We start from the raw sequence: 14,086 nt of genomic DNA on the forward strand, positions 1-14,086 counted from the left end.
ATGTTACGTATTCAACATCCGTAAAGGGCTACTGTCAGAAAAGGTGTGGAAAGAGTAGTTTCAAACCATCAGACAGACTGTAAACCCAGATTTTTACCTCCGCAGGTGTCGTTCGAAGACGTGGAGAGGCTGCGACATCTGGCGGTGCTGCCCAGGACCAGAATCCCTCACTTCATGCGCGACCAGGAGCGCTACCTGCAACATCTGGACCACATCGTCACCGTCAACGAGGTGGACGACTCGACGCTGCAGCACCTGCTGCCCTGAACCGTCCCGGCCCTGAACCCCTGCGCCACCTGAAGCCAAGACGAAGAACTGGAGGATGCCGGACTGTATCATGTGGTGCCCCTGATTATCACTTAAAATATCAGTATTGTTAGTATTACTGCTTTATTCGAGCGATTTTTTTGTAAAACTTGAATGATCCGAACAAAAAGGGACGTACACACTAACACCTCTATCCACATTTTCACTTTCGTCCGATGCATGTTTATGTGGCTTTTCCACAGAGCCAAGTACAGTTCATGTGCGCCCCCCTCCCGCCCCCTCGCCTTTAATCCCACTATGAAGTTACCTCAATACTGCAACTCTATGATGTAACCAACATTATATATGTAGACTCATACATAATCACAGATTCATAATCACGTGCTTAATTTATGCAATTATTTAAGTTTTTTTTTTTTTACTTTGACAGAACAGACTGAATGTCTCTGGTTTTAGCTTTATACCCTGTTTTTGTTTTTTTGTTTTTTTTAGATGACGTTGATTTATGCCTTAGATTGTTTGCATTTTAAAAAGGACACCAAGGACACAACATTTCCAAACCCTTGGGGAAGCGGCAACTGAGGCCATGAATCTTTAAAAAAATCAAGTGCCAGCGGACTCAGCCGAGTGTTTGAAATTTTTCCCCGGGGCAGGATTTATAATATCAGTGTTATTAGGAAGATAATCAGCTGCGTTGTCTTAACAGTGTCCTTGGTGGTCTTTGAATATCGATACGCTACTGTGATGTGACCCGTCGCCCAGCTCCCCCCGCTGCGCTACAACCAAACTTTCCTTTAAAGGAGCAGTGCAACATTTTGGGAAGAAAGCGTTTGTTTATCAGCCTCCTTGCAGAGTTGGATTCGTATCGACGCTAACGTTCGATTTGATCAATATGTAGCTGAGAAAAGACGACAAAAAGGGGGAAACGGCAAACTGGACTGTGCCTGAAATGTAAAGAGAAGTTTGGTCGACCCTTCTCCCGAACAGACGGCTATTTTTCTATACGGGTTGAAGCTCCGGTTTATTCAGAAAGTGTTCAGACACCTTTACTCGTTCTGCTTTACGGTGTTGTAGATTAAACGTTAATGTTCAAAAACTCAAAATACAGTTTTAGGTAGTATTAGCTCACTAGCCATGTTTCAAAAATTTGACATCAGAAAAGGTTAAACCTCAATTTCAAGTCCTCAATTTCAGTTTTTATGTTCGCTTAACATGAATTTGAACTTTTTCTAAGAGTTAATTTGCTTAACAGGAAGTAGAAACAACTTAACTCTTACGTTCTAACATGGCGAACATTTAACTCACATGACTGAACGCTTGTTTCCGCTTCCGTTGCCTTTGCCTTGGTATAACGTAAAACATGGCCGATACCAGCTGGCATGAAAAAATAATTACAGTTCCTGAAGACTTCTTTCTGTTTTTGCCTAGATAGCCAAAGATTTGTTGTTGTTGTTGTTTTTCTTCCTGTTTTTTTTAGTGATTGGCAAACAACTGGTTTTGTTTGCAGCTTGCTCTACTTTATTACAGCCATGTAGCCTATACTGCCACCTACCGACGACACTACACAGTCTTATTTAGTCTCTCCAAAGCAGATAGCGGAAACAAGCCCTATTCGCATTTTCTTATTTATTTATTTATATGTCTATATTTTAAAAAAACTTTTTTTTTTTTTTTTGCAACATTATAAAAGTTCACTTCAAATCCGCTCGACCATTACGTGAAAACGAGTCGTTTAATTTACTTCCAAGGTCAAAGAGCAAATCATAAACCAGCAATATAACTTTTAAAAAGAGTAAATAAATCGACCTTTCGTAGTTAACTCAGAATGTACCTAACTCTCTGTTGGATGTTAACAAAGTCTCGGCTAACGTTAGCATCTCTGCCCTGCTCCTTATGTATTGCTGGTATTGTGTGAGCTAGCGTTCTTTATGTAAAAACCTACCGTGAAGGCCTTTTCTCTCGTAGCGCTAGAAGCTAAAACATGCTTTTGTGAAAGTCTAAACACCCAAACAGGGTTTATGTTCAAACAAAATAACAATTTTTCTTATCGTACTTTTCTTGCGCTTCTTTATCTCCCTATCCTTACCATGGATGATCAACTGTTGAGTATGCTAACATGATAGCGTTAGCCTCTTAGCATATATGTAGCCATCAAGTGCATTAACCCTTTTTATATACATTATTTGATTAAAAGGAGTCAGACTGAAACAAAATAAACTGGAGACAGTTTCGAACCAGTTTACCTGCCTTAGCTTCACTAGCTCTCTAGTTAACTACTGCTAGCAACAGCTGTAATTACAGCAAAAATCTCTGTCACCAAACAAAAATGAAAAGCTGCTTTTGTTTACTCGTTTTAAAAATGGGTTGCTTCACCATTTACAAAAACTTTTGTAGTGAATCTGCCATCATTATCACTTTAAGCTAAATTATGTGCTACAAGCATAGAAACAGTAGCCTCCTTCACAAGGAACTTTTACGATTGTGACATGGGAAGTTGTGCACATTAACTGCTTGGCGTTTAAGTCTGAACACCTGCTGTGAGTCACGACAGAACCAATATTAGACAACAAAAGCGTAGAAGTCGGTGTCTAAAAGCCACAGAGGCTAACCAGTTAGCAAGCAGGGAACCAATCGTGAACCCAAAATTGACTGAAACCAATTAAACAATTGGCACACTTAGAGTTTAAATAGGGAAAATTTTGAGTATCAGCACCCTCAATAAGTCTGAAATACTTTCTAATATTGTTCTTATTGGCCAAGGGGTTTCTGAAATATTGTCTATATATGTGATTATGCTAATTATGCAAATCGTCCAACAAATGCAAGTTAGCATCCGGCAGTTTCTGAATGTTTAAACTCGAAACCGTACGCCTGTAACATAAAACATTAAAGTACACAGTATTCATGGGTTCATACTGCTGGAAGTTATTCCAACATATATCTGGTGGATGTAAATTGGCCAATTCTTGTTTTTACAGTTCAGGCTAACCGTTCCCCCCCGTTTACAGTGTTTATGCTAAGCTAAGCCAAGCGGTTGCAGCTTTATATTTATTAAACCACGATGAAGTGATGTCTCATGTAAATCTGTTCAAGACGGCGGACGAGCGCGTTTCCCAAAATGTCGAACTGTTCCCCTGTTTGATAAAATTGCCCAAGTGGCGTCTTTATACTGCTTTTTGCGAAGCCGCCAGACGGCGGCGAGTCGCTGGCTGAGGAGGAGGCGGCGGTGTTGTGGGCGTGCCTTCGATGGGTGTTAGAGCTCATCTGCTATAGCTAGCTGTGTGTTTGTAGGCTGCTTTTTACCGTGTTTGACACTTCAAACTCCAGATGTCATTCAGGGCATTCATTTCGGGCCAAGCTGTCGGCGGCAGACTGAAAGAAGACAACTGTGGGCTAAACAGCATCACAGCAGTAGTCCTAGTTTTTAAACTTCTACAAAACACTTGACCAAAATGTGAACTCTACTCCTGTGATGCATTTTAAATACTCGGATTTGGAGATTGACTTGTAATCGAGATTTACTCTGCTGCGTTTACACTTTTAGCCACTCTGTAAGCAGATAGCGTTTTAAATTTGAGCAGGTCGTTGTCTGCTGAAGCCTGGATTCACCCAAACGAATGCACCTATTTGTAATGCACGAATGTTGCACAAGTGTTTTATGTTCTGGGAAACACCTTGAATTTCCAGTTTATTTATTAAAATGTACACACACACACACTGAATGAGCTCTCTGGTGTGTTTTATGACGCAACAAAACAGCTAGAAAAAGCTAGAAGTTTCATGTTTTTAGGTTTTCTTTAGATGGTGGCAGCAGCTGGGCTTCATGCTTTCAATGTGGCCAGACATTCAGCAAGACCTCAATACCATGACGGCCAACTCCTCAGGTAAATATCTGCTCTTTGGCTGCCCCAGAACCTTTATTATCTGTTCCATTGTGGTCTACAGACCTGCCAGACTAAGCCAATGGCCGATTTATTACGTGAATTTTTTAAGTCGAACTTGATAAAACTTTCAAATTAGACCTTCTAATTGTAATTTGCTGTCTCAGAATTCTGCTGGAAGTCGTTTCCGTTCGTCCATGCCAGATCTCCACTGTTGCTTCAGCAGAAATGCAGGTGAAGGTCCTCAATAGGTAGCTTTCCACAGCAGGAACTTGGCAGGTGTGAGGTGGAAATACGGGACTAGTTCCCTTCCATGTCCTTTGTTTTCTTTAAGGTGTGGAATCAAACTGCTTCAGTCGCAGTATTAGGTCAAAGTGGGCCACAACAACGACAGTTACTGGACTTAACTCAAGTTCTGTGATAGAGCGATGTAGGGTTTGTTACGTTAGCCTTGGTGGAGAATGTTGTGTTTCTGAAGGCAATGTCAGAGAGGAGAATACGACATGAGGACAGAAAAATACGTCGCTTGTTGTCTTCTTTAATCAGTGTTTGAACTTTTTTAGGGCCGCTCTAATAAGTATATTTTTCTTCCCTGAAAATGGCCTAAGAGGGGTTCTACAGGGGCGGCTCCTGCAGTCAGAACATGCAGAAAGGTTCAGGCTGGCCTAAAATGATCAGCGAATTCCGAAATGGAAACCAACGTCCTCTTCACAATCTGTTTCTTTTGGGGAACAAATATTTTAGGTTCTTAACGATCTTGTTTTTGGTCCAAATGCCCAAACCACTTTACCTGTTCGTCACAAAGTCACCTAAGTCTGTAATCTGACACAATTTAAGAACATGGTAAGCCGGAGCAGCCGGAGGTCTAAATATAAGCTAAAACTGTGTGATGCTCTGTAGAGCTCATGGATTGACTGCTGCAATAGTCTCAAACCATTACGTGAACTATCTGGACTGTAGCGATGCCTATTTGAAAACAATGTTCAGCTCACTCCTGAGGCAATAAGAGTCCAACACATGTCTTTAAATAAAAATGGTTTATTCTCTTTCAATATAGCTTTTGTTCTATCCATAGCAGAAAAGAGCCTCCACGCCACTCAGTGCTAAAACCTGGAACTGATCTCAGGTCGCCACAGCGTCAATGACGGACAAACGTCTTTACAGCAACGACACCGGCTGGATGCCGATCCAACAACTGTCACTTTACTGGTTTTGAAAACAGGTGGAGGGTTTTTGGGAGGAAGAGGAAGGGGAGGAGGAAGAGGAAGAGGAAGAGGAGGAGGAGGAGGAGGGGAGGGGCTCGGATCTGGTTTCAGATCGGATTTATTTGTGACTCAGACCAAGCAGCGCAGATTCCTCAGGCTTTGTTGGGAGAAGTTTAATCCGTGCATGTTTGTGTGTGCTGCAAAATTGACATCTTGCTCCAGTATGGCTGTTGATGTGGAGGCAGAGGTTTCTGCCACGAAAAGGTCACAAGTTGAGGTAACAAAGATTCTTCCTGAAGAGACGCAAGAAAGACAACAAAACACACACACACGTCAAATAATGAAAACCTGCAACATTTTTTAAAATCATTTTCAGACATTATTTGGACTGTTGCGTTGTGATTGTGTTCTTTAGCTTCCCCCACGCTGACGTAAATGAGGAGGACAAAACAACTCAAACAATACAACACATCTCCAAAACGGTTTCAGCAACAAACATCATGACTGTCATGGAGGACTGTCGTTACTATTAACCTGCATTAGTTATAGCTGGGGGCAGAGTCCTGCAACAGGTGGAACAAAATGTTGTGTAATGGGTAAAAATATATTTAACTCAAGAGGCGAAAACAAAACAAGTGAAATAAATAAATAAAACCTTGAAAACTTAGAAATGATAATGTCTAACTCAGAGCATGCTCATCATCCTGGCATCGAGTACAACAAGTTAAAAAGACTTTTCCTGGGCTGGATTTGTGATTTAAGAAGAGGAGCGAGTTTCCACCAGAGACTGTGGACGATATTGTATTTCTATATTAAAACAAAAGGTGCATTACCTGCTCTCTGGTTATCATGTTGCATTGGAGCTGCTTATTGCCTTTGTGCCGTCTGTATTGGCGTTTTCCTTCACCACAGGATCTGAGGGACGAACACACACACTGTCGGTTTGTCTGCAGCGACACAACACACTGGTCTAAAATGTACAAACACATGTTTTATTCTGGTGCCTGAAGTGAACAACTAACTTTTAAACAAATGGTTTATTTAGAATTTTAGAGAAGTTTTGATGTGTTAACTTTGGAAACTGACATTTTCAGTTTACAAAATTGTTCTTACATTACAGATATTATAAATGGAGTTAAATTCAATTCTGACAAGTCTAAATTAAATTACTGACATCTGCTTGGAGTTGTAACTAGTAAGAATGGAATTTCTGTTATTTAATTGTAACTATTAGGATCTTTTATCAACATGTATAAACTGAACTGATGTGTAACTAATTTAATAATAGGTAGATATTGGGACATAAGTTTTAATAAGTCAAAATTTAATTTCTATGTGTAAAAATAGTTTCATAATTACTTTAAATATACAAGTCGTCATTTCCACCAGAGAAAAGTAAATACTACTGCTGCTCAGCGCCACTGATTTATATGAGTTTGCCATAATTTACACCAGAACAGCACTGTTCTGTCTGACTGATGCGTTACTGTGAGTGGTTTGGACAGCGAGGCCATCAGAGCTCAGCTGATACTTACAGAAGTATGGGTGCTGCATGGCCTCGGCGGCCGTCAGTCTCTGCTGGTGGTCGTAGCGCAGCAGCTTGTCCAGCAGGTCCAGAGCCTCCGGACTCACCAGGTGCTGGTTCTCCGACTGGATGAACTGCTCCCAGCGCTTCCGCGTTTGCCTGGAAACATACGACCGACATGCAGTAAGACGGAACTGACGTAGATGTGTCTGACTGTGCTGTGTTTAGGGCAATCCAATTACACTGGAAGATGATGTTTTTTAATCTTTTCTGAGTTAAACCTGTTTGAGGCTCAGTATGTGATCTGTCAGAAAGTTTAAGTACCTGGCTGAAGGTCATAAAATCTGGTGGAGAGACTGAACACGGGCACAGGAGGAGTTAAGCTTTGCTTAAGATCTGGACCACCTTCATTACAACTGTGTAATTCAATTTTATTTTATTTTATTTATGTAGCGCCAGTCGCAACATATGTCATACAGCGCTTAACATAGTAAGGTAAATAGGTGAAAGGTGAAATGGGACATTGTGCAGAGGATGTGTTCTCTCTTGGTGTTTTTCCAGCTTTAAGATTGATGTCAATGAGTACAACACTAAGAAATCTTTTCTACACGACCAATTTGTAAATTCACAAAAGGAGCCAAACTTCTCAAATGCACCAGACTTCAACTAACTGTGTGTTAGTGGCCGTAGTGAACCAAACAGAATCTTTGTTGGCTGACATTCTACCTATTCTTCAACCAAATGAGTTGGTCGCAGGGAAAATAAAGAAACTCTGCACATGATATGAACTAAATGCAGCACAGTGCACTGAGCCTACACTCATTATAAATCAGCATAAAACAGTGTCAGGGTTTCTTCCTCTTCCCAGTTCAGAAAACAATGAAATGCTGCTTCTCTCTAAAGCCCAGTTTACATCCTACACTACCAAACCACTGTTTTCACATGTAAGCAATCCGGGGCCTGTTTTCAAAAAGAGAAAAGCCTACAACTCAGTGTAGTGTGGACATAGTTCCTGAAGTAGTTTGTTAAGGCTTCACATGACATTCACAGCTGGTATCATTTAACATCTCTGATAACTTCAGGAGAAAACCAACAGCCGCTGATACTCACTGTCCCAGCAGGTCTTTGAAGCGAGTGTCCAGTTCTATGTGATATTTGTGCAGGTAACCAAAGAGCTCATCGGTGCCGAGGACCTTTGCAATACGGACCAACTGGAAAACAAGACATATGCACAATTAGAACCAAATGGGCCCAAATTTAAGACTTTTTCCTCCCTAGAAATCACCTTAAACGCTCTGAGTTCCAAGCAGTTTTTGGGTGTTCTTTGCTTTACAAATATTGGAAAAAGCCTGGAAACAGCATGTTGAACAGTTTCCCAAGTGCCTATAGGTGTCACCAATACTGAAAAAAATGGTGCTCTGCATACTACAGATAATGATTTGACATCACTTTGCACTTCAGCTCCATATTTTACCATGCTCGATGCATGTTTTGTTCATGTTTTGCTCCTTCGTATACTGTTTTTTGAGCCATGTTGCTTATATTTTACTGATGATCTCCTCTTTAAACACACTGTACAGTTCAACTGAAAGGTCTCAGATTTTTTTCGTTTTGTTTTTTTGCCACGACTGAGTCAGTCATCACTTCCCAGTTGTGCTGAATTTCTTTTCTTTCTTTCTTTTTTACAGCCTCTTGTTTGTGTAAATTATTCATTTCTGGCAACTTTTTAAAAAGGAGACATGTTGAACCAAGTAAATTTGATGAAATATCATGTTGTTGTTTTTTTTTTTTTAAGCTTACATTTGGTTAATTTTAATCAACAGAACCAAACAATTTCATGATTTTTAAAAGGTGACGTGTTGTTTTGACTTGGTGTCCACATTGTTCTGAGGTACTACATTCTATGAGGTCTTACCTGGTCGTAGTTGTCCTGGCCGTGAAAAAACGGTTCCTTCAGAAAGATCATGCTGGCTAACATGCAGCCCAGACTCCACATGTCCAAACTATAGTCATACATCTGAAAAAAACACCAACAATAAAACAACAATAAACACGAAGAATTATTTCAAAGTTGACACACGGACTAACAAGTGTTTTAACTTGTACCTGATAGTCCACTAGCAGCTCGGGGCCTTTGAAATAGCGAGAGGCCACCCTGACGTTGTATTCCTGAGCGGGATGGTAGAATTCAGCCAAACCCCAATCTATAAGACGCAGCTGTGACACAAACACACATGAATCAGGTTTCAGTGTTTAAAGTGTAAACCCTAAAAAACTACAACACCCAGACACATCTTCTGTTGAATTTACTCAGTTAAAGCAGCTACAGGAGCAGTTGTAATGTGAACCTGTAGTGCTACGCTCTCTGAAATGAATAAAGGTTTAGGACAAACGCTTGCTCAGGCGTGCTGACATTAGCATGATCGGAGTTTTGTTTCTGTCCTACATTTGTATTTTGAAATGTTAGAACAGTTTAGACAAAATCTCAAATATCAGGCCGAATTTTTTTTTTTAAACGTGCAACTTTTCATTCATTTTTAGGGTGAATATTCAAAATGATCATGCTTTTAAATACAGTTAATGAACCAAATCTAGTTTATTTTACTTAAATAAAACTGAATTAAATTAAATGGAAATCTTTATGCCAGGAAAACGTTCACAGAGCTCACAGGTAAGTGCAATGAGCAGCTTTTACTACATTATGAGTTCTAAGCAACAGAAGGTGCAAGATTCACATTACTATAAAAGAAAATCACAGTCTGGTGAAGTGGATCAGAACACAAATAGAACGTTAAGTGTCGCTCACCTTCCTCAACTGGTGGTCGATCATCACGTTGTGGGGCTTCACGTCCCTGTGCATGATGCCCATACTGTGACAGTAGTCCAGAGCCTGAAAGGGCAAACATTCAGAACGCATTAATAATCATGTCATTACAAAAAAAAAGAAAAAAAGAATATTGGTTTACTCTACAAAATGCCAGAAAATAGTAAAAATATGAGATGAGACAAAGGTAATGCCTTCAAATGTCTGGTTCAAACATAACATTAATTAACAATTAACATGACCTAGACTCAGACAGGCCACAAACTAAGCAATTAAGAAGCGTATGATGACTTTATACTTAATGGTAAAAATACATGAAGAATTGGCTTTAGTATCATGTTTTAAATGTGATGCTACAGTTTTATGGTTCAGCCCACTGGCAGCTGTAAAAGGCACATTATCTTTTAAAATAAATGGTGTATAAATGTATACCATGAACTGATAAAACAAACAAACAAACAAACAAAACAAAACACTGGATTTTCAACAATGGTTGAACAAATCACCTGTGACCTGCTGTTGTATCTGAAAAACTAAGCTGAAAATCGTGATATTTCTTAGAAATCACTTTATCCTACTCGTCTTATTTAAAACCTTTGCAACAGAGTCTGGAAAAAAAACAGAAAAAAATTGCTCTCTCGACTAAGAAGCTATGGCTGACTCAGCTGCAACCAACAGTCATGTTACACAAATTTAAAATGTAAGTAGTAAAACATCTTTACTGAGTAGAGCTGCCATTTTTTTCCGGTGTTGCCTACACCTGTGGGCATCTTCTACTTTTGTTATAAACAAGAAAAATGATTTAAGCTTTCTTTTTTTTTTTCTTTTATTATGATTAATGGCATAACAATTTTGTCATACTGTAAAAATGAAGTTCTATTAGTTTTCTGTAGGAGCTCAGAGGGTTGAATGACTGATCAGCTGTTAAAATTGCTGCTGAGTCCATTTATTGTCTCAGCTCTAAATTGATTTAATCACAGATTCCTCACAACAAAGTCATCCACAAACTCAACTGTCTTTTCCACAGCAGTTCCGGCACCACAACGTTTTTATTTCCAAAATAACACAAACAAGATGAAATTACCTTAAGAAGCTCATACATGTAGTAACGAATATCATAGTCTGTCAGCTTCTGGTAAAGCTCCTGTGGACCAGAGGAGAGACGTTCATGTGTTGAGAAGAATCAGTCGTCACATATTGTCAGCGGCTCTATACATGTAGAACATTAACTCGAGGGTTATGCGTGTTATTAATAATGGATATGGTAGTTGTGCATGTATGCCGGCCAAACTTAAGTACCTTAAAATCTGTGTTATTGATGCACTCAAAGACAAGCGCTGGTGTTCTGGACTGCAAAGAGAGGACAACACACGGCTTAACTGAGGAGAACAGCAGGTAGGTGGAGATCATTATCTCTGAGTTACAAGCATGACTGGATTACCACGGCTGACAACATGCCCACATGCAGCAAAGTGAGCGCTGAGTCCGTAACTCACCACCGGGTCTTTGACCGTGTCCACCAGGCGGATGATGTTGGTTCCTCCTCGCAGGTTTTCAAGAATTTTGATTTCCCGTTTGATCTTCTTCTTCTTGACGGGCTGAAGGAGAGAACAGGTGGTCAGGAGTCACAGTCAAATATACAAAACGCCAAATCGTTCTTTTGATACCTAGACACATAAAACTGAACATGTCCTGCATTTTGCTGCTTGTTGAAGAGGTTTTGGTGGACAAAATAATAGAAATACAGTCATGACTCGATAATCCGACCCTTAACAATCCAAAATCTTGCTATCTGACAGGTTTATAGGAAAAATGAACGGAACCCATAAAAAATATCCTTAACATACCGACAGCCTTGACTCCGACATGACATTTTATGTCACAAATAAGGATAACGGCGTATTATCTGACTGAACAATCTGACAGATTGGCTATGTTCAGACTGCAGGACTTAATGCTCAATTTGGATTTTTTTTGGTGAAATCCGATTTTTGTGTGAGTTCGTTCACATTTCCAATAAAATGCAACTTCTATGTGATCTGCAGTGTGAACTTCATACGACCCAAAAGTGTCCTGCATGTGCAGAAGAGGACACAACGACGTTACACGCAGCAAACAGTTGTGTGTGATGGTAACAGTGGAGCGTATCCATCACTGCCCCGCCACCACCAATGGTGGAAACAGAACTGGGACCACTATCCTAAACTACCATCAGCAGCTAAGTACTGTCTGTGCGTTGCGGCCACTTCCACCCCGTCAGAGCGCTCCGCCAGGGTGGAAGTGTAAGTGGAAGAATTTTTGGTTCTTCCCACTGTCCTAACTGTGAAAGTTTGCTGCTTCTATATTACAGTAACTTCAATTCTTTGGGTTTTGACTGTTGATTGGACAAAAAAGGACATTTAATGGGGTTTTTCCTGAACCAAGGATTTTGTCGTGCATGATAAAGAGGTTTAAACCAGCAAATGATCTATTCTCATATTTTAACCAGTTTTGCTAATTGAGGTTTTACTTACTGAAGCATAATAGACATCTCTTTTTTTAAATCAAAAAATCAGAAATCTCAGGTAAATGCAGAGATTTCAGTCTAGTAAGGTAACACAGACTCACTGCCTTTACCAAAACATGTATGCACACCTTCACACGATATATTGCAGAATTGCTGTAATATCATGTCAAACAGCTGCGCTTCATACTGGGACACAGCGAGGACCAGGTTCAAAACAGTGATTATGAAATTCTTTTCCAGGGTCACAGCTGTAATTTGAGGACTACTCAAAAACAGGCAAAGCAGAAAAGTTGTGCAATGTATTATTAGGACACGGCTGGCCCCCTTTTTTAAACTGAGTCACAAAGAAGTTTCAGGTGAGATTAGTGTATTATCCAGATGTCTTCTGGCTTAACTCAGGTTTTCCTCAATCACAAAGCCGTTTCACGTTGAGATCACCGCGATAAGCTGCTTTTCAACTTAACAACCCTCAACCAGGAGCTTTACAGTAATACAACCTGATGAGAACTTCCTCTCTGTTTGCTTTTCCACAGTAGAAAGTGTGAAGGAATGAAAACACGTCGTTAAAAATACTCTACAGCGCAAATTGAAATGTTGTTGAACAGTAGGGAGCAACAGATACGTCACTAGTTGAATCATTTTTTACGTGTCGGCCACTCCCAGAGTTTTTAACAAACAGTTAAGAGAGGAGAGTTTACTACACGACAAAATGATTCTTCATCCGTCCACCCCAGACTCATACAAGGAGGCTTTATAAAGGCTGAAAATAAAAAACTACACTCTCTAATAACAGCAATTATGACTAGAAATGCAAAATTTGGAAGCAAAAATACGACTTTTACCTTTATGTGCATAATTTTTTTCATTCACTCTCTACTGAAGACACAATATTTTATACACTTACTCATGGCCTTAGACATGACATGAATATTCAGACTTGTTTTTTGTTTTTTTTAGTTTGATATTATTTGTACATCATATATTATGTGGCAATCAATTAATCAATCAAAATGGTCTGATTCCAGCTTCTTACATGTGAATATTTTCTGGTTTCGTTCCTCCTCGATGAGTATCAATGAGTAAACTGAATATCTTTAGGTTGCAGACAAGCAGGACATTTGAAGATCATGTCATGCTTTCAGAAACTGATATTTTTAGAAACTTTACACACATATAAGGTACTTAGTGTTCCTTCTGCATTACTCATATTTGACCAGCAGATGTCACCAACGTGTGATGTCGAGTTTCAGAACAAACCAGTTCACAGATTTAATGAATTAATTTATCATTAACTGGGAACATTCCGTTATTTTATTATTAATTAATGCATGAGTGCAGAATCAAAGGAATCTTATTATTTCCATTACTCTTACTATGCTATTATCTTGTCACTAGTCCCACAATATGAGCAGTGGTTCACCTGGATCATCAGAATTATTCAGTGACAAAGTTAGTCGGTCGACTGCTTGCGTACAATTTTAAGGTACAATCGTGGCTCAATAATCTGACACTAAATGTAAAACCTTCTTATATGTCAGATAGCAAGGCTGTTGGATTGTCAAGACGGAGGTCGAGATACAAGGAGGGCTTGATGCTTGAAGGCTCATTTGTTGTTAATAATTATTGTTCAAAGTTGTTATAATAACTAGTAGGGCTGGTCCAAATAGCACTTCCTGGTCTCTGGATATTCAGGCCCAATTAATGATGAACATCCGAATAGTTGGTGCAGTCAGGGGGACACTTCCACCCTGGGGGAGCACTCCGACTGGGTGGAAGTGATGCAGAATTAGGGAGCAATCATTTAGGTGTGGGACTCACCTTGAGGATTTTCACCACCACTTTCTCATTGTTGGTCACATTTATGGCCTCAAACACTTC

The 14,086-nt window shown here is 39.8% G+C and overlaps 2 protein-coding genes across 2 annotated transcripts in view; one reads left to right on the plus strand and one right to left on the minus strand.

The window, feature by feature from the left end:
• The window catches only part of kiaa0895l, a 13,116-nt gene extending 9,127 nt beyond the window's left edge, over window positions 1-3,989 (plus strand). The window contains exon 7 of the mRNA XM_008289016.1: window positions 106-3,989. Coding sequence (XP_008287238.1) covers window positions 106-267 — 162 coding nt within the window. The 3' untranslated portion in view covers window positions 268-3,989. The remainder of the gene's footprint in view (window positions 1-105) is intronic.
• Window positions 3,990-5,170: 1,181 nt separating this feature from the next.
• Window positions 5,171-14,086, minus strand: part of LOC103362616 (casein kinase II subunit alpha'-like) — a 12,651-nt gene continuing 3,735 nt past the window's right edge. The window contains exons 2-12 of the mRNA XM_008289019.1: window positions 14,027-14,082; window positions 11,199-11,300; window positions 11,002-11,052; window positions 10,787-10,846; window positions 9,685-9,768; window positions 8,985-9,095; window positions 8,794-8,895; window positions 7,989-8,089; window positions 6,889-7,037; window positions 6,187-6,268; window positions 5,171-5,646 (exon numbers count right to left, since the gene is read on the minus strand). Coding sequence (XP_008287241.1) covers window positions 6,201-6,268; window positions 6,889-7,037; window positions 7,989-8,089; window positions 8,794-8,895; window positions 8,985-9,095; window positions 9,685-9,768; window positions 10,787-10,846; window positions 11,002-11,052; window positions 11,199-11,300; window positions 14,027-14,082 — 884 coding nt within the window. The 3' untranslated portion in view covers window positions 5,171-5,646; window positions 6,187-6,200. The remainder of the gene's footprint in view (window positions 5,647-6,186; window positions 6,269-6,888; window positions 7,038-7,988; window positions 8,090-8,793; window positions 8,896-8,984; window positions 9,096-9,684; window positions 9,769-10,786; window positions 10,847-11,001; window positions 11,053-11,198; window positions 11,301-14,026; window positions 14,083-14,086) is intronic.

Source organism: Stegastes partitus, unplaced genomic scaffold, assembly GCF_000690725.1.
Source record: "Stegastes partitus isolate 25-593 unplaced genomic scaffold, Stegastes_partitus-1.0.2 Scaffold588, whole genome shotgun sequence".
Taxonomy (NCBI): Eukaryota; Metazoa; Chordata; class Actinopteri; family Pomacentridae; genus Stegastes; species Stegastes partitus.